At 38.1% G+C, this 26,345-nt stretch overlaps 1 protein-coding gene across 3 annotated transcripts in view; it reads right to left on the reverse strand.

Annotated features, from left to right (window-relative positions):
- Nucleotides 1–26,345, reverse strand: part of SLC4A4 (solute carrier family 4 member 4) — a 351,925-nt gene that overhangs the window by 50,761 nt on the left and 274,819 nt on the right. For 2 of the 3 annotated variants that reach the window (XM_065878162.1, XM_065878163.1), the window contains exons 13-15: nt 25,213–25,484; nt 12,432–12,502; nt 114–305 (exon numbers count right to left, since the gene is read on the reverse strand). In XM_065878162.1, the coding sequence (XP_065734234.1) occupies nt 114–305; nt 12,432–12,502; nt 25,213–25,484 (535 nt within the window). Of the gene's footprint in view, nt 1–113; nt 306–12,064; nt 12,068–12,431; nt 12,503–25,212; nt 25,485–26,345 lie in introns of all 3 variants that reach the window. The other variant, XM_065878165.1, reaches the window with a different exon arrangement.

Raw genomic sequence — 26,345 nt, forward strand, 5'->3', positions numbered from 1 at the left:
ACAAATTTATATTGGAAAGGTTGAATTACAGGTGCCTTTTTCATTTTGTAAAGCTGTATTACTGTTAATACAGTGGGAATTCAATGAAAATTACTTAAAGCTCAGGTACTTACCGTGGTTGGAAAATAACGACTAGTTTTGAATTTTTTCAGAGCCATAGAAGAGGTGTAGGTGCCCAAGAAAAGGATGAAAGACATGAGAGTGATATCAGGAACAAAACCACAGTTGTTGCCCATGAGCTTTCCTCCATATTTCAAACACTCCTTCGTCGTCAGAAATGCCCAGTCAAAGGTAGCATTATGGTGCTGAAGAAGAAAAACAGGAAAATTTTTCTAGGGAACACTGTGCCACAACAAAAGCAGCTTTTGATACTTGATGGGCTATATACGGAATTATGCTAAGAGTCTCTGTAAAACAGCCTGAGGGTAAACCATTGGAAGGTGACACCTGAGGAGGTGTTAATGGAATAACAGGTAAGGGGGGGGCCAGGAGGCTATCAATTATTGAAAATACAATGAGAAGGATGCAATCCGTTACCTGGTTTGTGCTACAACCCTACAATCAACCATCTGTTCAACAGAAACAAACCACAAAGTCTTTCTTTCCTGTGAACCTTCCTGAGAGTAAACCAAGACACAATAATATCTTAAGTCTCCAAACGTGAGACTCTCTGAAACACCTTTGTTGTTCAAAAAGTAATGACTTCTGATGGGGCTTCCCTGGAGGTCCAGTGGTTGAGACTCCAAGCTCCCAGTGCAGAGGGCACGGGTTCAACCCCTGGTTGGGGAACTAGGATCCCGAAGGCTGCATTAGGCAGCCAAAATAAAAAAGTACTGATTTCTGTAGTGCACAGATTCTTGTGCTTCAAGCTGATGGCCATAGAGTTAATGCTCTCAAGGTTATATTTGGTTAACTAATTTACCCAGCGCTTTCACAAATGAGCTATTGCTTTTCTAAATAACTACAGAGATTGGTGACTTCAGGAACTAAACTATAAAAATGTTGGAGAGCTCTGCTTTTTTCAATTGCATAACCTAATAAAATACAGCTTTTCTTGTTGACTCCAGGTCAGTGTCAAGAGAATCCATTATTGGAGAGTGCTTTGATGGGCTGTGGAGTTGGGTATGGGATCTCTAGCCCTGTGTTACATGGCCTCAAGCTCACAGGTCAATTTTCAAATTTTCTTCTGGCTCGTGAACTGCTGTCATGTTGTCAGTGCTGTATTTCTTGACAGGAGCTCACTCCTGTTTCTGTTTCCAATATGCAAGAGAATCCTTTTGCTAGCGTAGTGGATAAGGCCTGGGCACCCATCCTCCAACTGCTGAGTTTTAGCTGCTATCAGCTCACAGCTGTCTCCTTCTCTAGAAAACTGCCTTTTGCTGCTTAAGAGCAGCCTCACCTGGAAGGTTATGCCCTCTTGCAGCCAGTTACTCACCAACGCTAATGGGGTGCTACTGTCTGAATATTTGGGCTCCCCTAAAATTCATATGCTGAAACTTTATCCCCTATGTGATGGTATTCGGAGGCAGGGCCTTTGAGAGGTGATTAGGTCAAGAGGGTGGAGTCTTCATGAATGGGATTAGTGCTCTTGCAAAAGAGACCCCAGAGTGCTCCTTGTTCCTTCTGTCACATGAGGACACAATGAGAAGACTGTCTAGAACCAGGAAGCAGACTTTCACCAGACACTGAATCTGCTGGTGCCGTGATGTTGGATTTTCTCTTAGGTGCAGGGCTAATGGGTATGTCATGTGCTAACAGAAGAGTAATTTGAGAATACCTTTCAAAGAAATATAGAAAGAAAAACTTTTCCTGTCCATTGGAGGCAAGAGTTGTCCCTCTCACGAAATGCATCAATATCCTTTACTATTCATGAATTCTCTTAATATAAGTCATCTAGTCATAAAAGAAGGTCACACACATAAAAGAAGGATCTCTGACCAGAAAGAGTTCATATTTTTATAGAGCTCAAAAGGTAAAGTTCTTACATAAGTCAGGAAAAAACCCCCCCAAAACTCTAGATCTTTCCCTGAAATATTAGTTTCAACTTGTAAACAGCTGAATTGCACAATTACTCTTTTGTTAAAGTCTGTTTCTGAGAGGTGATTAATCACATCTCATTCTGTTTTTCAGATTTCTGCATATGAATATTTTTTGCACAATACCTTTAAAGTTTAGAGGTCATAACAGGTAACAGATTTCTTTGGTTTAAAACCAGCAAAAATTTACCAAAATTTCACTTTATTTTCAGCACTTTAATATCAGCAGAATCCTTCTTTATAGCTGCAGCTCCCAGAAGAGGTAAGCTGCATTAAAACAACCCCAACAGGCAGTTTTATTGATTTTCTTACAGAGATTCAGGTTGAGGTGAAAACTATACAGATGTGCAGGACAGACATGGTTTCTTGTTTATATCAACTTAAAATGCCAGTAACACAATTTTGTATGCCTCAAACGATCCTTTGTGTCATTGTACAGAAATTTTAGCCTCCAACACCATCTTTCACTAAGGGCTTCAGTATAAAAACTTTAGGCAGCATGTATTTATATCAGTATCTGTACCTTAACACACAGTTTCCCACTCCCATAAAACAAACTAGCTAAAAATAATTCTACTTAAATATCACTGAAAAGACATCTATATTATTTGTGTTATTTCAGTGTTACTATTCTGCATAAGCTGGTATCAATGAATCTTAATTCTGTAAAACTTCAGGCAAAAGCCATATTGTAAACTAAACATTAAGACCAAGCATGACTCATTATTAATGATGTATATAAGTAGAGTGTTAGATAATTAGCTTATGATTTAATCATCACATATATCAATTTATATAATTTTTACTATCACATATCTCATTTTGTTATCTATGAAACAGATACTTCTGCGTAGAAATAACATCTTTTGCTTCAGAGGTCAATTTTGCCTTACCTAAGTAAAGGAAACATTAAAAACAACAAAAACTGCACTGATACAAGTTGCCACTTGCTAGAAGCTAATGGTTTTTAAATTTTTATCATCAGTGAAACATCTTTTTCATGTAAAATTTACCCAGGACCCCAATAATTAAAATGGACAAAACTGAGCTATTCTGCCTTTACACGGTTAGGAGGCCTTGAGTCTCTCTGTCTCTCAACATCCCTGCCTACCGCAAAGCAGCTCCTGACTCATCTCTCTGGAATCCTAGTTCAGTCTGAGAGGAGTTTGAGATTAACAGATACACCCTACTATATTTAAAATAGATATATAGCACAGGGAACTATATTCAGTATCTTGTAATAGCCTATAATGGAAAAGAATCTGAAAAAGAATAGATTTGTATACATATGTATAACTGAATCACTTTGCTGAACACCTGAAACTAACACAACACTGTAAATTAACTGTACTTCAATTTTAAAAATTGTCATCATCTTCACGGACAGCACTCTTTGCTCCAGGCTGTGCTCTCTTCACACCGAGTTCTCTAACGACAGGTTAGGGGCATGTGACGTGAAGTAAGGATGAGAATGGAGAAAGGTCCAGATAGGTCAACGTAAGGATGAGAACGGAGAAAGGTCCAGATAGGTCAACTTATTCCACTGATTGGGGCGATTATTCAACTAATCATTTTGAGCTCCATTCTGGGCTGGGTGCTGATACAGAGAAGTTCTAAGTGTAGCTTCTGCATTCAATAAACTGAAATCTACTCCATGTTCGTGGACACAAGAAGTTTTCTATGTAGGCAGCCTTAGGTCAGCAGCTTTAAAGCAAAGTAGGTGAACCTTGGAGGGAGGCCCGTGCTGAGCAGAATTATCTATCTACCTATCTGTTTATCTATCTACCCATCTCTTATTAAAAAGTTATCTACAATTACCATGAGTAGTTTAATCTAGGACTCAGTAAACAACATTTCACTGGCCAAATACAACCCACTACCTGTTTCTGTAAATAAAGTTTTATTGAAACACAGCCATGCTCATTCATTTACACACTGTTCATGGCTGCTTTTTGCTACAGCTGCAGCATTGAATAATTTCAGCAGAGACTGACACACAAATCCTAAAATATTTACTATCTGGTTCTTCATAGAAAAAGTGTGCCTACTGTGGTTTACTCTCTTGTCTAGGACTCCTATGTTACTTTACATTATTGTACTAAATAAAAATCTCATGATTTCATCAGAATAGTACATTACACATTTTTGTTTGGCAGCCTTTTATACTTATTATTTCATGAATGGTGTTTGTGATGCTGGTTGATTCACTGTAAATAATTCTGGTTTTGATCATTTGCAATTCAGTCATAGAATAAGCAAAAAGATGTAAATGATTCTTCTTTAGTTCATGGAAATACTGAACATGTATCAAAGCAGCCGACTGGGAAAACACCCTCATGGGTTTTAATCTCAACTCTATCACCGCTCAGTTGGAACACAGAAAAAAGTAACTTCACTTTCCTGTGCAACTACAAACAGGACTTTTTACTTAAATAGCTGCAAAAGAGTACCATGAAGATCACCGTGCTCCTAACTTTGGAAAATGCTCTAAAGTGAATAGCATCCTTCACGTGAAAACCACTTTGTTTACAGTTCAGTAAGTCATGGCGGAAAATGTACAACCAAATAACACTGGTTCCTGAAAGAAGGCAATACTGTGTTGGACACATCCAGCGTAGATGTCAAGTGACATGAAGAAGAAAGAAATCCCTCAATCCGCTGAAATATGTAAAACATTGTGTGTATGTACATTTATCTGGGAAGAGCGACCAACGATTTCATTAGAACCTCAAAGGAGGCAGTGATGCAAAGAAGCTTCAGAAGTACTGCCTTCGTGTTGTTATAACTGAGATAATTCTGTCCTCCTAATACGACATTCTCTGTGTATTTCAACCACACTCCAATTTTCATTCACTCTAAGAGCAACTTCCTGCTTTCAGGATTAACAGTGATTTCTTAATCTCTCAGCAAATGTTCTCCAATTCAGAGAAAGATTAATCATTTTGTACCTACTTCTTAGTAAACTATTCTACATCCGTACTTACATCCTCAGAGGCATGTTAAACTTAACCATGTTCAAAAACTAACTCCTAATCTTCCTCAAACCTGCTCCCCCTAGGGTCTTGCCCATTTCTGTTAATGGCAACTTTATCCTCCTCGATTCTAAGAACAGAAAACTTGAAGTCATTGTTAATTCTTTTCTTTCTCGCAAGTCACATTATGGTGAAGACTTTATATTAAAATACATCACATCTCACCCATAACTATGGCTAACACTCTCGTTCAAGCGACCATTGTCTCCTCTGAGCTTAATGCAGGAGACTTTTATCTCGCCGCTCTGTCCTTTACTCCTTATAGGTGATTCTCATTTCTCTATGGCTTTGATCTTTATCTCAAAAGTCTATGCACAGGATTTAAGTGATTAAATCAGAACTTTAATAACAAAACAGTTGGGAATATAATCTCAGAAGTCCTCTTTGCCTGTCAGAACTGTCATAGCACATGATCTCTAATTCTCACGATGTTTCTAACCTCCTATTGCAAGCACAGTGTAGCTCCCTTCAATGAGACCATCAGTGTTATAAGGTGCAAATGCTCAGAGAGATGTCCGGTGGGTCTGGTGACCTGCATCTAGGAGAGATATCAAGTTTGGGGACATCGACTAAGGAGTCAGCTGCAAAGAGCTGATCACTGGAGTAATAAAATTTAATAAAACTACAAAGGGAAAGTGTGCTAGAAGAAACGAGCGTAAAACATCTAGGGTACCTGCAATAGAAGTAAAAACACCACAAAAGACTTTGAGAGTGATGGGTAAAAGGAAAAGTACAATCACAGTGTTGAAAATCAAAGGACGAGAAAATAGTAATATCTGGGGGAGGGTTGATAAGGGTCTAATGTTGCAGAAATGATAATAAGGGATGAAGACTGAACAAAATCCATTGATTTATTTTCATTGCTTTTTTTGTGACTAGAATATTTTTGGTAATTTCTTGAGGGGAGTTCAAGTAAGGGAAATGAGTTGAGAAATATGTGAGGATGAAAAACTGAAATGGCAATTCCAGACAATTTTTAAGAAATACAGTAACAAAAGGCAAGGCTAGAGCATGCGAGCATTACAGGATCAAGGCAAGTTCTTTAGGGCTGGCGAAGACTTTTGAGATGCTTGTGGTGGATGAGAAAGAACCCAGTTATGGGTATGGAAGGAAAAAGGGGGTGCTGGGAAAAACAAGAATGGAGGAAGGAAGGTGAAAGATTAAGATGCAGAGAGAGAAAGGGAGATTGACAAGGATTTGGCCTCTTTTGACAGGATGGGTAAAAGCCAGAAATGACAAAAGTATAACGCCTGCAGACCAAAGGGACTGTGTGTCACCAAAAAATAAGAAAGAAGAGCAAAGACAGGGGAAGAATTCAATTTAGGATACAGCAGGTGCCAAAAGAAATGTTTGTTAATTGAATGAATGAAATCACTCATCAAGACACAGATATTTGACATATTTAAGGAAGATATCTATCAGTGTATCTACTCTTTCTATCTGGGGAACAAAACTAAAGTAAAAAAAATGTTCAATTTAGATCATCAGGTAAAATCCAGTATTCCCAGTTACATATGAGTTTCAAATAAACTGTGAATAATATTTTTAGTATAAGTATGTTCTATGTAATATGTAGGACATACTTACACTAAAAAAATTGTTCATTATTTACCTGAAATTCAAATGTAACTGGGACCCTATTTTTTTTTTCTAACTCTGGTGATGCTATTTCAGTTAGCTATAGGCTATTTTGAGTAACAAAAGAGAAAGTAGAAAAATGTGGCCAAAAGTAAACAGAAAATGCACTGGGCCCCAATTACATGACTAACTAAGATAAGCCTTAAGGGAACAATAAAGAAGAATAAAAACAACAACTTTTAAAAGTTTTATTGGAGAAATAAAATATGCTCACTTAAATATTAACTAATAATTCAAGGCATCAAAAGCAAGTGTCTAAATGAATGGTACACAGATGATTAGATCAGAAGAGGGACTGATTAATTTCACTCAGCACAGGGAAAACAAAAGTTAAACTGCACCTGGAAAAAAGAACTGGTCTTTGTAGAACTCTCATACTCAAAAGGCAGTAGGAAGAAGTGTGGCAGGACAACAAAACTAGAAAGGAATGACAGAGAGAGTAACAAAAGCCAATGAAGAGGGGAATAAAAGTGACAAACTTTGGGTGTATATTTCTTTCTGCACTGGCAGAAACAAAGAGGTAAAGCATTAGATGGAGAGACACCATGAGCAAAGATGCGGATTCGGGGACATATGATGCTTCATTCACTCATCCAGTAAGTCCTTTAGGCACCACTTATTGAATGCTCACCATGAGGAGGAACTCACAGTGAGTGCACCAGAGCAGAGTGTCTGTGTAAATGGGCAGTGAGAAAAAAGGTGCAAAGGAAATGGGACCAAGTTGCTGATGGTCTTAACTGAGGTCAATCTCATGAAAAGAAATTTCCACCTATTTTTATGGATCTCATTTTCTAGAGGATGACCCTATTTGTATTGAGTGAATATGTTTATAAATCTTAAAAGTAAAATGTATACTGAAGGATTAATTTTAAAATTTAAAACACCATAGTAGTCTCCGCAAAGACAAAAGTGGGGGATATATGAGAGGCAGTGGGAAAAATTTTGACAGACATTGAAGCTAAGTGATGTGTACATATGAGGATTTATTGTACTATTCTATTTTAGTGCGTGTTTTAAATTTTCCATAATATTTTTAAAAGTAGGAACATGTACTCTTTAAGGAGATTTAAGGACAGAATAGTTTTTGCACTTCACTTTCTTAATGAGAGAAAATCACAAGGATGCTATGCACAAGAAGATTAATATGACATTCCATTTCCCATGAAAATGAATGTTAGCTCCTAGAATCACCCTGAAGGTACATCAAATCAAAGCACTTTTACTTCCATGTCTGACTGCCAAGCGGTGTTTATGAGACTGTAACAGGCCTTAGGCCCATGATTAACAGCATCTCCATGTAGACTATCATGATATGCTTCATTGGGTAATACAATAAGCAAAAAAATTCAAAAATAAAAATTAAAGAGTCTACATTGCTCTCTTTGAGTATCAACTGGTAAAATATAAGCCTTTAAACACACACACACACGTATATTTATATACAAACATATATATAAATGAGGGTAATGCTACAAATAAAAGTCTCAAGGTTAAGTGGTTAATGTACTCATTTAGGACTTTTTCCCTGCAGTGGGTAAGCCAGACTTGCAGTGATCTGCAATCTTACTTTATGGTCTACAGGATGTATGTGAGCTGTGACTGTAGTTACATATACTGTTGTGAAATATCAAAACTAACTGGTTGCTTACTTATGATTAAGATATAGAAAGTTACAGGAGACTGTTAGTTGTGCCAACCTAACAATAAAAGCAAGCAGGATAAGCTATAAAATCATAGTTTAAAAAATTCCACCAGTGAGATGAGGATGCAAAGAAACCTAAATAAACTAAATTCCAAAGTTACAAGACCTTCATAGGAGAGAAGAGATCCATGGCTGCCTCATCCCTGGCAGAGTAGCAGGTGGAAGATAAATGCACTGTAGATGGAGGGATGGAGAAATAAGCCAAATCTTTAATGAATTTTTAATGGTTGCCTGTAGTCTGGGGTGACACGTTGGAATTCTGTGGAGTCTCAGGTGTCGACAAAGCCTGCGTCCGTCCACGCAGCAAACTTTCTAATGGTCTTTGTCAAATGCACAGATAGTTCAGAAAAGCCTGGAGATTCAACAGAAGAGCTGAGAGAAACCCCTCTTAGACACAGAGTCTCTGTCAAATGCAAGAAAGCCACTTTCCTAAGATGGGAAGCAGGGCAGGAGAGCAGAGAGAAACCCCTCCGTGGCATTCAGCTACTTCTGAAAGGGCTAAGGCATCTGCCCTCTGAAGGCGGCGGCGGCGGGCAGAGCAGTTTGGCAAAGAAAGATCTCCCAAGGCTCAAAAAGCTGGGGCATAAAACAGGAAATAGAGCATTTCATAGCACTTTCTGGGAAGATGGAAATGTTCTGTATCTTGTTTTGTGTGGTGGTTACATGAGGTAAAAACTTGTCAAAACTCATTGCAATGAGCACATAAGAACTGTGTCTTTTAAGGTATGACTCAATTTAATAAAAAACGAAAACAAAAAGGAATCTAACATGAAAGACAAATACTAACCGATCCATTCTATCACATCTTCAGAAGAGAAGCTTCTGACATTAGATTTTGAAATCTGTTCTCCCCCTCTAAGAGCTGGTAAGTGGAAGCCAGCAAATCTCAACACTAGTTGCTTAGATACAGTGTGGATAAGCTGCGGCTGGTCTCAAAGATTTACAGAGCCCTTTTAAAGAGCTGTGTTTTGCAGGCTGAAGTGAGAAATCAATGGGAAAACTGATGAAGGTGAGAAGATTTAAAGACACAATGATTCCAACAATAAATGCAAATAATGGAAAATCTGGCTTTTATCTTGAAGGGTGGTTATTCTTGAGTTCTAACTTCTGTCCAAATGCTCTCATGTCCCGTTTTTCCTGCTGTTTCCCCCAGAAAACAAACCCATACCACAAGGAAGAAGAAAGCTTGTCTTCATGCTAATGAAGCTGAAAAGAAAAGACCTTCCTTCCTCTGACAGAATGTTCTTAGGACCTTGTGAGAGGGCGTCTCATGGGTGCCCAGGGGCTGCATGTCACTCTTATAGCACCTTCTTTCATGATCTAATTATGGCCAAATGAAAAGAAGGAAATAAAGTCCTGCTGACTGTAGGTCTTAGGAAAGGCTCAGGGGAACTGAGCTAGTGTGGCCAAACACACAAGAGGACCCAGTAGGTGGTCAGAAGCAGTGGCTTTCAATTTCTTCTCTCCACCAGCCTGAGTTTTGGTGACAAACGGCCCAGTAGAATGATAAGAACACCTAAATAGAATAAAAACAGCACCTAACATTGATTGAGAGACAAGTATGTGCCAGCCACTCTGCGAAGTTTTGCCTATTTATTAATCTGGCTCTTCTAGCATCTTTGAGGGAATACTCTTATCATCACCATTTTATAGATGGGAAGCTGAGAAGGTTCCACAGCCTGTTTTTAAAGTAGTGGGGCACTGCGTTTGCAACTAGTCTGACATGAGAACTAAGTATCTGTAAATCCTTCTACAGGACATGCTATTCTGCTTCCCCCAAAGAATGGAAATATGCAGATTTTGGAGTTAGAAGGCCCTGAGTCCAAATTCTGGTTTTACTATATACTGGTCATATGGCCTTTGGAAAGTCAGCTAACCTCTTTAAGCCTCTGTTTCAACTATAAAATACAGGTAACATCGTAACTCACAAAGGTATTGTGAGGATTATAAACAATCGATGTAAAGAGCCTGGCCCCTAGTAGGTACTCAATAGTAGGTGCTATAAGTGATGATAATAAATCATATTACCTCTCTAACACTCATTTTTGGATCACATATATGTGTGTGTGTGTTTATGCAAAGTATACATAAAGGAATAAATACAGAGAGAAAAGGAGAAATAAAGAACAGAATAAAAGTGGTCCTTTATAATTACACACACACACATTATATATTTTTCCCTAATTTCTTCTCTAGAGGTGCTGGACATAGCAACTTAACATTTTAATTAAGGTGTGCAACTGATACACACATGAGGGGACTGCTGCCCTGGAGTATAGAGCATTCATAGGAACTAAAAAAGTAAACAATAGCAAACATTCCAATTTGCAAACACTGAAGCATCATGGTGCATTAGCAATAGCACAGGTCGTGGAACCATCCAAACTTCAGTTCAATTTTTGTTCTACTAACTTATCGCTATGTGACCTAAGCAAGAAAGGTTATTTACCTTCTGGAGCTTCAGTTGCTCTCATTTATAAAGTGGAGATAATTATGCCCAGTAGGTTGTGTTAATGATTACAATACATATTAAGGTTTATAATGATGATAATATGTATAAAACACCTGGTCTCTTGTAGATGCTTTATAAATGGTAGCGAAATTATCATTATTGTGCCTTTATGTCCTCTATCATGGTCGTACCAGAAGTCAACCACAACTTCCATTTGTTTTCCATGAAACTTATAGTGACATCTTATTATAATTACATATCAATTACTAGAGTCTCTCCAGGGCTTGCCCAAAGACAGGGCTTAAAAAATTCATTAATTTTAAAGCTTTCCTTGATTAGTTACAAAAACAAGTTAGGAAACAATCTCTTTTTAAGTCATTGGAAGTATTTTATTAATTTTTATTGCAAATGAACTTACTGTTTTAATTAGTTACATATATATTTTAAATTTTTAATTAGATTTAAATTCCTTAAAAGTCTAGAAGTAAGTATTTTTCTCTGTGTTTTAGTCACATCCTTTTAGGCACTAGGCTGGCTGACTGGCTTGAAGATTGAAAACTGAACTCTCTTCTATATGTGGCCTTTAAAACATATACATACTCTCTTTCATATACACATACACTCTCTCTCTCTCACACACACACACACACACACACTCTCTCTCAAACATGGAAGAAACAGAGAGGCAAAGTTTGGAGAAAGTCAGAGAAAACAGTAAGGAAAGAAGTCAAGAGAGCCATTGAATATGAAAACAAGAGAGAAACAGGGTCAAGTGAGAGTTGTCCAGGAAAGATACAAAGCATCATCTTTGAAAGGGATGTTGTGGGCACTGATTATATAATATCTGCAGAAGTGTTCTGGTCTCCTGAGAGATGGGCACTCGATCAATACAAAGTATTATGTATGGGTTCTGTCATTATAACTGAGAGATTGATATTCTTTGGTAAGATTCCATATCCAGTGTAGAAGGAACACAATTACAAGTCTGAAACAGCACTTTCCCCTTTTTCTCTAACACAAAAGTCTTCTTCCAGTGTGCGACCTTCCATGCAAAACAGCTCATTTTTAAAGCTTAGTTCCAGTCTCTTAAAGATCCTTGGTTACAAGCCATGGGAAAGGATATCATGTGACAGAGGCACGGTCCTTTCTAAGTGACACGGGAAGTGTCCTGCTACAGTCACCCTCAGTGAAGGGAACACAGCACCATCTGGTAGTCAGAAGAATTCGTAATCGTACTAGAAACAAAGAGAGAATACTACGCTCTCACTTTGCAACTTCGCTCACTTTCCCTTGTGAAAATATTTCAAGGTGACAATTAATGGACATAACAGTCAAATTCCTGAGAAGGTCTGAAAAGTATGTTGCACTTTAAGGGCATTTAAGTTTAAAAGAAAAAAGAAAAGGAAAAAAAGCTGACTAGAGTACAGAAAATGTTTTTCTTGTCCCTCTACCATCACTGACTATTAAATATGTGTTCAGACTAGGCCTGCTGAGTGGTGGGAGAGACATCATATTATGAATATTATTAGAGTGTACAATATGCAAATGATCTGAAATACTAAGCCACTTACTGCGTCAGTAGAAGAAACAGTTGGCAAATCTTCAGGAGCCAATGTGGTATCATTTGACATGGAGATATTAACTGTAAGCAAAAGACCATTTTTTACTGTAAAAATAAAATTAAAGTGACCTATATGCATATTTAGGAATCTAAACAGGCAGGCTTAGGCATTAAAAAAAATGTCTTCAATAACATAAAGGCACAATAAGTCTTTCTTTATTATAACTGTATTCACCTTTCACCTACATAAAACAACCAAAAATTTGGACATGTCTTTTGTGCTCTAATCTGATAAGAAACAACGACAAATATTTAAGGAGATGATATTGTACTTTGTTTCAGGTTTAAAAACAAAAACCCAACTCTTCTATGTTACTAAAAGGCACTCAATATATTTTGCCTAGTGGAAGAAATGGCTGTTAATAAGTGAGGAAGTTGATCACTGGCTTCACGCACAGTCAAATCTCATGAATTGAAGCTTTACTAATTAAGAATCAGCTGATTTTGGAACTTTGGAAATTTGGAATTCATATGAGAGTATATCTTTGTAAAATGTGTGAAAACAAAAAAGTGCTAAATAATCAATTATATATAATGTATTATTATAGTGAGCATGAATATTTAATCTAATTTTAAAATTATTTTCATACAGTTTGGCATCATTTGTAGATTTATGAAGATGTCACTTGCAGAACCTAGTTTATTTATTAAACCAACCCTCCTCTTTGAAATATTTCATTGTTTCCTTTCTACTTATGAGTCTAAAATTAAAACATAGGATTTTAAAAGTATTCTATAATTACAAGATTTTTCTTTATCCGATAAGCTCTTTTCCTATTATTTGAAGCTTTATGTATTAGAAAATAAATTGTTATGCAGAGACTATCCCTCATTTATGGAAATATTATGAAACAACACTTACCAAGTTTTTGCCTTTGAGGCTCACAAAGTTCATTTAACATCCAAATTGCTAATTATTGTTTGGTCCCAGAGTGCCCCCCAACCCAGCCCCCAGACCTCTAGCCTATCTTCTTAGTTTGCCATGTTTTAGGTCTCACTTATATAAACTTCTAAGAAGAAACAAACAGGTTTATTTGACTGTTTCAATTTAGAATATAAGATCCCTGAAGGAAGAAGAAAAGGGGCATGGCTTGTTCACTGCTTTTTCCCAGAATCTGCCTAGTTTGGCACTTAACTAACAGGAACTCAAAAATATTTGTTAATTATTCAACCTTAAAAAAGAAGGAGGGCTTCCCTGGTGGCGCAGTGGTTGAGAGTCCGCCTGCCGATGCAGGGGACACGGGTTCGTGCCCCGGTCCGGGAAGATCCCACATGCTGCGGAGCGGCTGGGCCCATGAGCCATGGCCGCTGAGCCTGTGCGTCCGGAGTCTGTGCTCCGCAACGGGAGAGGCCCGCGTACCGGAAGAAAAAAAAAAAAAAAAAAAAAGAAGGAAATCCTGCCACTTGCAAAAGCATGGATGAACCTGGAAGACATTATGCTATGTGATATAAGTCAGACATGGAAAGCCAAACACTGCATGGTATCACTTATAGATGGAATCTTAGAAAAAAAAAAAAGTCTGGTGGTTGCCAGGGGTTGGGTGGTGGGGAAAACAGTCGGTAAAAGGGTACAAATTTTCAGTTGTAAGAGAACTAAGGTCTGAGGATCGAATTATAACATGGTGACTGCAGGTGATAATACTGTACCAAAGAACTGAAATTTCCTAAGAGAGTAAAATGTAAGTGTTCTCACCAAATAAAACAAAATAAATATGTGAGGTGATGGATATGTTAATTAAATTAGTGGGAATCCCTTCACAATGTATACACATAAGGAGATCATCATGTTGTATGCTTTAAATATAATTTTATTTGTCAATTATACTTCAATAAAGCTGAAAGACAATTGTTTACTGTCAGTAAGAGAAGCTAGGAAAGGGGTCATTCAACGACTACAAATGAATGACAGCAGATAAAGGCAAAAGAATTGAAATAAGGAAAACAAAAGGGGAGAAAATACTTAGCTTCCGTCCTAGTTTTTTGCAATCCATTCTGATCTTTGAAGGCTCTGGAATTGTTAAACTTTTAACCTCTTGCTAGCTGCCGCCAGGGCTTCCCTAATTCATCAGTAAAACAAGCACACGTGCAGACTCTATTTTCTCATTCTTTGTGTTTCATTATAGGTCACAGAAAGAATCAAAATAGGATAAAGGATGCTTGGCCCAAAGAGTAAGACAAAACATAAATCCCTGAAGGAAGAAGATGTTAGTAAATTATTAGTAGTAAAACCTAGAATCTTATTACTATTTTGTTCTAAAAAGCTTAAAGTACATTTTCTTACATTATTCCATCTGTTCATTTTACAACATATAAGAGCACAAAACAGGTATACCGTCTTTTTGTTTTTTTTTTTTTACCGGTACGCGGGCCTCTCACTGTTGTGGCCTCTTCCATTGTGGAGCACAGGCTCCGGACGTGCAGGCTCAGCAGCCATGGCTCACGGGCCCAGCCGCTTCGCGGCATGTGGGATCTTCCCGAACTGGGGCACGAACCCGTGTCCCCTGCCTCGGCAGGCGGACTCTCAACCACTGTGCCACCAGGGAAGCCCCAGGTATACTTTTATACCCATTTTATGTTGGATGGGACTCTGAGGCAAGATATGCCAGGTTTCTTGCCCAGGATTACAGAGTCAACCAGAAGTAGAGCTGGTACCAAAATCTTGTCCATTATTCTTCCTTTTCCTACCCAATATTCCTATTCATCAAAATCAAGATGATTTATGTGGCCACAGAATTCAAGGTGGGAGATAACGATTCACCAACGTTAGATGATGTGGATCTCTCTACTATAAATAGAAATGTCTGACCTGTCTAAGCATTTGAAGGAAAACAGCACATGAGAAATCAAAGGCAGTATTTAGAGGGTGTCTGGGAAGCTGCCTTTCCTGAGCTAGATTCTTTGATGCAATTTTATGAGCTTCCTGTCGTAACAGAGTGAAGGTCTTTTTGCAACACACTTTTCTGCCTAGTGTGAAACAAGTAGTGAGGAGGGAGGAGGAAGGCATTCCAGGCTCTTTCCTTGTGAAATGAATGACAGATAATAAAGACCACGAGTTCCAATCCGAACTTTTAGTAACCACTCTCGAGTTCTGGATACATGTCAATTTGCTCATCCAAGTTTCTTTCATCTTTTCAGTATGCCTCTGAGACAAGCTATGCACATTGGCTCTCAAAATCCCAAAAGACCAGTATCAAAACAAAAGTAAGAAGTATATACTTTTCCTACTTATTTTAATAAGTAGCTGCTTCAAGAGAAAGACTTCCAAATAAATATATAAACAAGCACTTCTATAAATAGACATATTGGCAGGATATGGCAGAGCCCATAAATAAGATTAAAAGTAAATTTCTTTAAGCTCATAGAAGAGAGAATGATCAATTCCAATTGGAAGCTTGATCTACAAGAGCCCTTGGTCACCACTTGGATCCAGACACATACAATGCAAATATTTTGTCAACCAAATGCAGAATGATCTTGTGTATAGAATCTGTAATATCCTTAATTAGGATTCTGGAAAGGTGAAATGGAAAAGCCAAAAGACACTGCACTCTGTGTCTTCACTATTTGCTTAGCACCATGGCTTATGAAGAAAAGAAACATTTTGCGCTCTAGGAACCTGGTTAATTTAGAATGAGCCAATTGTCACTGGGACAGCCTGTGTCCCATACTTGGTTTCAGGTAATTTACACAGGTTGATCATTTTACGTTCCTTGGATTTTCACGTCTTGATCCTCCTTTCTGTGTATCAAATTCTAGCTGATCCTCTGGAATGGAGGAATGAACACAGTACTAGATGTTTAAAAATGTGTCTGTCATACAGATGGTCAACAGGCACATGAAAAGAGCTCAACATCACTAATTATTAGAGCAAATCAAAACTACAGTGAGGTACCACCTCACACTGGTCAGAATGTCCATCATTAAAAAGTCTACAAGTAACAAATGCTGGAGAGGGTGTGGAGAAAAGGGAACCTTCCTACACCGTTGGTGGGAGTGTAAATTGGTGCAGCCTCTATGCAAAACATTTTGGAGGCTCCTCAAATAGCTCAAAATAGAGTTGGCATATGACCCTGCAATCCCACTCCTGGGAAAATATCCGGACAAAACTATAATTCAAAAATATACATGGGGCTTCCCTGGTGGCGCAGTGGTTGAGAGTCCGCCTGCCGATGCGGAGGACGCGGGTTCGTGCCCCGGTCCGGGGGGATCCCGCGTGCCGCGGAGCGGCTGGGCCTGTGAGCCATGGCCGCTGAGCCTGCGCGTCCGGAGCCGCAACGGGAGAGGCCACGGCAGTGGGAGGCCCGCATACCGCAAAAAAAAAAAAAAAAAAAAAAAAAAAAAAAAAAAAAAAAAATATACATGCACCCCAATGTTCATTGCAGCACTATTTACAATAGCCAGGACATGGAAAAACCTAAATGTTCATTGATAGATGAATGGATAAAGAAGATGTGGTACAGGGCTTCCCTGGTGGCACAGTGGTTGAGAGTCCGCCTGCCGATGCAGGGGGCGCGGGTTTGTGCCCTGGTCCGGGAAGATCCCACATGCTGCGGAGCGGCCAGGCCCGTGAGCCATGGCTGCTGAGCCTGTGCGTCCGGAGTCTGTGCTCTGCAGCGGGGGAGGCCACAGCAGTGAGAGGCCCGCGTATGGTAAAAAAAAAAAAAAAAAAAAAAAAAAAAGGATGTGGTACATATATACAATGGAATACTACTCAGCCATAAAAAAGAATGAAATAATGCCATTTGCTGCAGCAAGAATGGACCTAAAGATTATCATACTAAGTGAAGTAAGTCAGAAAGAGAAAAGACAAATACCATATGATATCACTTATATGTGGAATCTAAAATATGACACAAATTAACTTACTTATGAAACAGAAACAGACTCACAGACACAGAGAACAGACTTGTGGTTGAGAAGGGAGAGGGGGAGTGGGGGAGGGAAGGCTCAGGAGTTTGGGATTAGCAGATGCAAACTATTATATAGAGAATGGATAAGCAACAAGGTCCAACTGTATAGCACAGGGAACTAGACTCAATATCTATAATGGAAAAGAATATGAAAAAGAATATATATATATGTATAACAGAATCACTTTGCTGTACAGGAGAAATTAACACAACATTGTAAATCAATTGTCAATAAAATAAATACTAAAAAAAGAAAAAATGTGTCTGTGACTTTTCCACCTTAAGCTGGCTTTTAGTCTTTGTGTTTAATGAGAGATCTAGAGAAAGAACAAGCTGCAGGAACTACGAGGAGAAAAAGGAGGTGATATACACACATCAATGATATAAACCTCCTACGTAGAGCATATCACCTGTACTGTTTAAGGCTGTTCTTTATCCTCTAGTGACCTGGCACCAGGAACTACCCCATGAATCCTCCGCTTTACATGTTAGCAGAAATGGTACCATCAGGAATAGGCACCAAAGCTCACTTGAGGCTAACAGGTCAAGTAGAAGCAACAACCGGCCAACGAGGCAGATTTGCCTGCTCTGAAGCACCATCACCTCACAGTATAGAGAAAGGAGCCCCAGGAGAACTGCGCTGGAATGCTGGCTGCTCCACCTTCTGAAGCACAGTGGCCCCAACTCCCTTGCCACATAAACTTGAGAACATTACCTCACTCCTCTTGACCACAGGTTCCGCACTGGTGAGATTGGATTTGATAGCATCCACCTCATAAGGTTACCGTGCAGATTAAATAAGGCAATATAGGCAAAACTGCTAGCACAGTGCCCAGTACCAGGTAAACTCTAAATAAATATAGCTAAGATTACTATTAGCTTCACCATCCAAAGATACATATATATTATTAAAATATTATATATATTAAAATATAGTTTATTAAAATCCAGTAGTAAAATGTCTGGCATTTGGATGGTGCTTAATAAATGTTAGTCAAATCTGAATTTATACCTTCTACATAGCTTCTTAGGGTGGAACTGATTAACCTGCTCTGAATAAGAAAAAATTTAAGAGTATTCTCCATGATAATAAACCTTTAATGTTTTATTCCATTCTATGTAAGCAACATCTTAAGGCAACTAAGTAACTGGAAAATAAATAGAGAATAAAATTTAGAGTATCTTGCCTGCATGGTCATGTCAGATGTATTTAAGGATTCTGGATAACTCGAGCACACGAGTGTCTCTTGATAAAGTCAAATATTTATGCTTTAAGTTTCCAGATCAATAAAAGGACAAAAATGGCTTTTGTAGGGATGACAAAGTGAAGGAGGAAAACTTTGGAAGAAGTAGCTCTTGGGAAATTACCTGCCACGATCTCAGCCTTAAGTCTTAAAACAAGCAAAATTAATAGGAAGTTTTTACTCACTATTTCTTGTTATTATCTTTTTTGTTTTCCTAAGTATGTTTACCAAAACTTCATGCTTGAGATTTCCACTGTCATTAGACAAGTTCAAGGTAAGATGTTCTTTAATCCGTGAACACTCTATTCACATGCTCACCTATGATGCTGCACTGGAGCTGAGCTATTAACTGGTAATAAGGTGGATATATTTAGCCACTACTTTCACAAAAACTTCTCTTCTATACCCACCCATCATTACACTTAGGATGTGCATAGACATTATTCTCGGGGACATTTTCCAAATCTGGGTTTTATTCAAACCCAAAGCTAGAGAATTACCCAGGTCTGGTAATTATCCAGATACACTGCTTCTCCTTTTCTGATCTCTGCAAGCTTTATACAGAAACTGCTAAAATATAGGTTAGGTCAATAAAAGGAAACTAAAATGATGGGTCTTTCAAATATCCATGGTTATCTCAAAAGACCATGTTACCATGAATGACAAAATGTCAGCTGCGCTGGTAAAGTATCTTGGCAAATGCAAGTCTAAGCAGTGCTACAGCAGAAGGCCTTGCACCTCCTGTTCAACCCTCGGTCTATGACTTAAACCCACTGTATAAGCAAAAGAGGGAATGACATAAAATAAAAATAAAACTGCATAGAATATGATGCAGGTCATGGAAGATGAATTAGGGTTATCTTTTATGTCCTAATTTTCTTTTAATGGGCTAATTATGAAGCACATATTGACTATAATATGGGACCACAGGAGACACGATCTAGCAGTTCTTTTTAATGGTTATGACATGCTGGTGCATAGAATTTATTAAGATAATAGAAAAATTATATACAAAAAAAGGTAATGAAATTCCACTCTAGTGACGATAGTTTTAAAGCATTTGGAAGCCTCCTCATGTTGTAAATATAACCAAGGTGTGGAAATGGAAGCCATGCTTACTTCCAATCACTTGACTTGGTCTGACAGTTTCATGCCAGGAAAAAGGCCATGTTTTACTTAGAGATACTACAGACAGTGATGCACTCGGTGCCTGAGAAAGGCTTTATTCTTCTTAATCATTCATCCATTACTAAGCATGTTCTTCCTGGAACAGTCAACACTGAATGGATAAGATATATCCCTGCTGTTAAGAGTATAGTGTCTATCCCCTTGAGGCAATTTTCCTTGCTTTTCTAATTTGTTTATCATATTTAGCAAGCCTTTTTCCCCTCCAGATACAAAACCAACAGCTGGTCAGAAAATTTATTTTGACCCTTTCCAAATAATAACAATGCCCTTGAGTATACAGTCACTGCAACCCTGACATATTAGGCAAATGAACAAAGGTACTAGGGTAGAAATTTACTTATAAAGTCTACGTCAAATGAATTTCTGACCTTATTCATTCAAAAAGTAATTAACACTAATTAAAAAACAACTCACTTTATAAAAAGCAGTGTGTATATATGTGTGTATGTGTGTGTACATGCATGTGTAAGTGTGTGTTCTGCTTCACTGCAAGTAGCACAATTCTTAAAAAGCAAAGAACTGCACCCTCAGTAAATTTTTGTTGATAGCAGAAGGGGAAGAAGAAAAGGCAGGAGAAGGAAGAGAAGGAGAAGGGGAAAGAGAAGGAGGAAAGTCTACCTCCTGTTCCCTATTTACAGAATTCTAGCATTAATGTTTTGTGGTTTTTTTTTTTGCGGTACGCGGGTCTCTCACTGCCACGGCCTCCCCTGTTGCAGAGCACAGGCTCCGGATGCGCAGGCTCAGCGGCCATGGCTCACGGGCCTAGCCGCTCCGCAGCATGTGGGATTTTCCCGGACTGGGGCAGGAACCCGCGTCCCCTGCATCGGCAGGCGGACTCTCAACCACTGCGCCACCGGGGAAGCCCGCATTAATGTTTTTGAATGAGTTACGTAGATAGACTCTTCTTAGAAGAACTAGGTATCTCACCTCTGGGACTTTAAAGCCTTTTTCTACATGACTGTGTATAGTGTACAACACTTTTGTAGTCTTGAGATTCCGGGGTACAGTATTAAATGATCTAACTATGATACACTGAACTCCTTAACATTTTTCCCTTTAAATACCACTTCAATGTTTCATATTTATCTACAACAGTACCTTGGTTTTTGTTTGTTTGTTGGTAAGCTTACAGTGAAGCCTAGTCAATATCTTTTCCTAGGAAAATTTAAATTGAATTTTAAAATGGAAATTTAAATTTAACTTCCATTTCTAGGGAAGTTAAACGTGTGAATCCCTTTAAAAGAATACAACTAAAAGACTTAACTGTTGGGGCATCTTTTGTGGGACAGTGAGAAATGAGAGAAGCAACAAATTTTTACTATTAGGTGCCAAACAAGTTTACATATCCTATTTCATTTAATCCTTATAGTAACCTCTAAGAGTAGGTACAATTACTAACCCAGCTCACAGATTATAAAACAATAACATTAGGAAATCAGCCTGGCCCAAGGTCACACTGCTAACTAGAGCTAAAATTCAAACTCAGTTTCCTTTACTCCAAAGAACTTATGGTTTATATTTTATCACACTAACAGTTTTCTAAATTGGCATGTTGGTGATGAATGAAATATTGTGAATTGTCCTTCAACTGGATATTGTTCAGTTTTCATTCTGGGCTTTTGAACTGAATCATCTTCTTTCCTATATACCCTCTGCTATGTAACCATCAAGGCATAGTGGGAAATAGAACATCTATTACCTCTATTAATACATTAATTAATAACTATCCTATTTCTAGGAAAAGAGAATTCTAGCACAAAAACCAGGTGCTAATAAAAACCTGACTGATATGTCAAATTTCATGGCTAACTTTCCTAGCAATTGCAACTGAGCTTCCTTAGTTCTTCAAGAAATGAGAACCTAGGTGTATGACGGGTTACTGAGCAGCAGATGGGGGCAGGAGGAAGGGACGAAAAGGTGCATTAAGAAAAGGAAACTCAGGAGATGATGAAGTTTTATGAAAGCAAGTAAGAACAAGAAAGATCAGGAAGGGGGGAAGAAGAGTTGTCTTCACAAAGCACCAAAAAAGCCACAATATTATTGTGGCCATGGATATAGTTTTCTTAGAGATTAAGTGACCCCTATTTCCTTTCCTGTAAAATCATTCCTCAGTTTGCAGGATCATGACTCCATCTGCGCAGTTGCTGGTTCATCCTTACATACTGTCCCAGTGTTGAAAAACAAGTCATCCGCCAGTTTAAATATTATTGGCTCATTGATTGAATTCTTTTACTAGGAGTGCATGTTGCGATGAAAGACTAGTCTTTTATTGTTTTTAGAACACGTACTCTAGCTGTATATACAACTGTATTATTCTCTCACTATTGGTTTTCAGTTTGTTGTCATGAAGAACTAAATTTATGGTGGGTCTGTGCAGTCTTCTTTCAAAAAGTATTAAGGTTATGGGAGAAATATATGATCATTCATCTTAAAAAGGGTTTTGTAAAACATGAGATTGTCCTGAAAATGCAAATATCCATTTGCCTTTTTGCATACCAGAAACAGATCTCATCTCCATGGATTAAATAATCCCTCACATTCACATACATAATCTTCTATGAGTGCCACTCGTCTGAACGACTCTAAAACTAAGGGGTGCAACCAACAGTCTTGCTGCAGAATGAGCCAGCTGCCCAACAACATTTGCTTAGAATGGAGGATGATGAAGTCTGGTTTGCTTGTCCTGTCATTCATACTTATGAACCCTAAATTTTAATAAATAACAACAGCAATAATAATGGTTGTTATATGGCTAACATTTAATTACTTACTAGAAACTGTCCTAAATGCTTTGTCTGTAAGACCTCATTTTTTTCTTCAAAACAATTCCTTAAGGAAGGTACTATTATTAACCCCATTTTATAGGTAAGGAAGATGAGGCAAAGTTTCCTTGGGTAAAGGAACTTGCCCAAAGTCACGCACTGGGCATTAGCCAAGAGGGGCTTGAATACAAGATTTTCTGACTTCAAAGCCCTGCTACGCTGCTTTATTGGTAACCCCTAGAGTTAGTGGAACTGTCAGAATCCTTCCAAGACAGCTCCTAGCTATTTAGGACAGACTTTTTATACAACCTAGGGAAAACAGGTCAAAGGAAAAGTTATCTATCACCCCCTCAGCCAGCACTTGCTATGCATGGGTAAAATCGGTTCAAGCCTCAATATCACTTTCTCAAGAAAACAGAAATCCTTCTTGGAAGGAAAATTACATGTAAAATTTTTGTTGTACTTTTCACAATGAAAACGCATTCAGATATGTCTTCCCTGGTTTCAAATTACCTTCTCTGCCAGCATCCAATTAAAACAATGAATGCAAGTTTCCAATAGCCCCAGGTAGGTGTGGGGCTGACACTAGGGAGATCTTTGTGACAGGTGTGCTGACAAAGTCCTCATTTGGTTCATGAACACTTTAAACCTCCAAACAGCTGGCAGTATACTTTTTCCTCTAGAAAGTCTTAACGTATGATTACTTAGAATGCCTAAGAAGTCAGCACACAGACTTTTCCACAAATAAATAAATATATAGATAGATAGAAACAAATAAGTAAAAAGAAAAGTTCAAAATCCCACAATTAAATATGTCTGTGATCTGATATTTTGAATGTGTGTAGTTTGGACTTCCCCTGCAATGTCCAGGATGCACGGTTAGAGAGAGTTTTACCCCCTTCTCTCCCAGGAAGAGTTCTAGGAGTTGTGTAATGGCAACACATTTTCTGCATCTCTCTGGGGAGGATATTTAATTGGTTCTAATCATACCTGTTATGTATTAAGTGCTTACTCTTTTCCAAACACTTCTTAAATTTTGAAATATTTCTAATCAGTATACATCTTAACAATAATAGGTCTTTATATCTACGGCAACCATGTTGCCTGAATCTTCAAATTTCCACTTTTTACCTGTCTCTGCTTGCTTTTAATAAGCATGGGATTTATTTTAATGTGAGCTGATTTTCCTTAAGCAAGACAAAAAGAATCCATAAGTGCAAAACCCAACAATGCCCCATCTTTTCACCAGTGTCACTGACTGACCCATTTTTAGGGAGATACTGTTCTCTTTCCTCTCACCTCTCAAGATGCATATGGGTCTTATAAGACTTCTCCACCAAAGTGGCAGAGAAGGTGGCAGATATACCAGCAAAATAGCCAGGAGTCATCTGACACAGCCTGCACAAGCATTACAATTCTTCATAGTTCTTGCTGAGCTTTTGAATTAAGCATCTTGCATTCTAGTCTGTAACAAAACCATGTTTGTTTTACTGTAAACAGTAAGTGGTTTTTCCTTAGAATGTATAGATAAATGGCTGTTACATGAATGTGCCCTATGTTTAAGCCCAGGTTTACACAGGCCTCAATACGCTGCTGTGCTTCTGGTGCTACAAGACCTTAGTCAAAAAGTATATCAATTTTTATTTTAAGGGACGATGACCTGTAGCTAATGTTACAACTAGGGATTACGAGCACTATTAGCATTTAATTGTCTGACACAAATGTCTACCCCTCATTCTACCAAAGCAGATGTAAAGCAACTTTCCCCAAAGTAAATCTTTTTTTCCCCAAATGCCTTCCATATTATAAAGTGATAATGAATTACTCCAAGAAAAAATTGCAAAGATCAAATTGAGCACTGTTCTGTGACAAGGTTCTGAGGCTGACCCAGGTTTAGCAAGATGGATGTTAAAGTGCTAAGATGTATAGAATCATATTCCTTACCAACAAGTTAATTTTATGTCTTTCCTAACCGTAGAATATAAATCTTCTCCAAGAACATAATATTCCTTCTTTTATTTCTTTCTTTTGTTTCTTCCTTTCCTTTCCTTTCTTATTTACGTGGTCTAGCCCAGATGAACTATAAAGCTCTACTTTATCACTAGGTGGCTCTAGTCTGAATTTCTTTCTTAATTTCATGCTTCAAATTATATAAAGTGAATTAGTATCTTGCTTCTTCTATAAGTTTAAGATAATCTATTTAGAATTTACTTAAGGAAGAGATCCCTACAGCAAAAAAGAAGCAGCAAAATAAGGAACAGAAGTTCAGAGGACTAGGTTGGTATGGTCCTTAATATGTTATATAGATAGCTGGTTTCCTCACCTATCAGAGAAGATCAAGAATAACGTACCCAAAATTTCCTTGCAAATACTGTAGCTTGAGTTAGTTTCAAAGCACTGAGCCAATTATGTTCACATTCCAAAGCTCCTGATTTCACTTCCTGGTTGAATCACATGGCTAAGATACCTCAGGCAATGAGACTATAAATTCAGCAGGATGATTTCTCAGAGAAAATAAAACCCTTTCCTGAGGATCGGGATACCGTGTTGAAAGTTTGCATGCATGGAGCCTACGGCTTCCTCCAAACACAGGGTAAGCAGAAATACCATAAGCATGCTGTCCTCACCTGGGTTGGGAGGCATACAAACACAGGAAAATTGAGTATTGTAGCCCACTTTGAAGTTGGAGTTGATGGGGTAGTAATCAGCTAGCTTGATCATCTTCTTGAAAGCATCATAGATAAAGATGAAACTAATCAGAGAAGAGAAGCCCTCTTCAGTGAAGCGAGTGAAGTACTGAACCAAGAAGCTGGCATCAGTGGCCACCAAAATGAGACACATGAAGGCTGACCACAGGCCAATCCAAAGGCGAAACTCCAAGTAGTCAAAATTATGGTCCCTGGAAAGAAGGCAGAAAGGCATTTAGACTCCTCCTCCAAGGAACACAAAGAATAACACAAAACTACCAAATGACTATAGAATGATTGTTAAAAATACAAGATCTCTTTTAGCCACTATATATAAAGCTCATTCTTGATTTTATCCAGAAAGTATTACCTTTAAGGATTTGGTCTAGTGACATTAGGCTACCACTAAGAAATAATTCCAGAAGTTTGAGAAAAGTACATCAAAAGTGGTCATAACATTTGAATGTAAATAACTCATTAATTTTCTTCTTGTATTCATCCTTTTATCATTATACAGTGTCCTTTTTTACCTTTCTTTATGGCCTTTGTTTTAAAGTCTATTTTGTCTGATATGAGTATAGTGACCTCTGCTTTCTTGTCATTTCTGTTTGCATGAAATATCTTTTTCCATCCCCTCATTTAATTTTCTCATTCAAAAAAGACAATCCCTGCCTTTAAAGAATTTACAGAATAAACAATTTGAAAGCATAACACTGGTACCCAGCATGTGCTCAATAAATATTTGTGGGCTTTCTGCTTAAGGAAGATGCTAAGATAAATATGTTCTCTGTCCCCAAGTCATCAAAGTCTACTGAGGAAGACAAACTGATAAACATAATCACACTATAAAATACTAAGAGACACCTAAAGTTCCCACAGAGTGTCACAGAAGAAGGAGTAACTAATTCGGGCTGGTGTGGGTTGGGGGACAGATAAAGTTGCAGAAAAAACTCAAGGTATTTAAGGATAAGCGGGAACTTTCTGGATAGACCAGGGAGGGCCAAGCCAGGAAGAGGAAAGAGTACTCAAAAAGGCAAATGGCATGAAACTGCGTGCAATGCTCCCTGTGGACC

The sequence above is a fragment of the Phocoena phocoena genome, chromosome 5 (genome assembly GCF_963924675.1).
Source record: "Phocoena phocoena chromosome 5, mPhoPho1.1, whole genome shotgun sequence".
Lineage (NCBI taxonomy): Eukaryota > Metazoa > Chordata > Mammalia > Artiodactyla > Phocoenidae > Phocoena > Phocoena phocoena.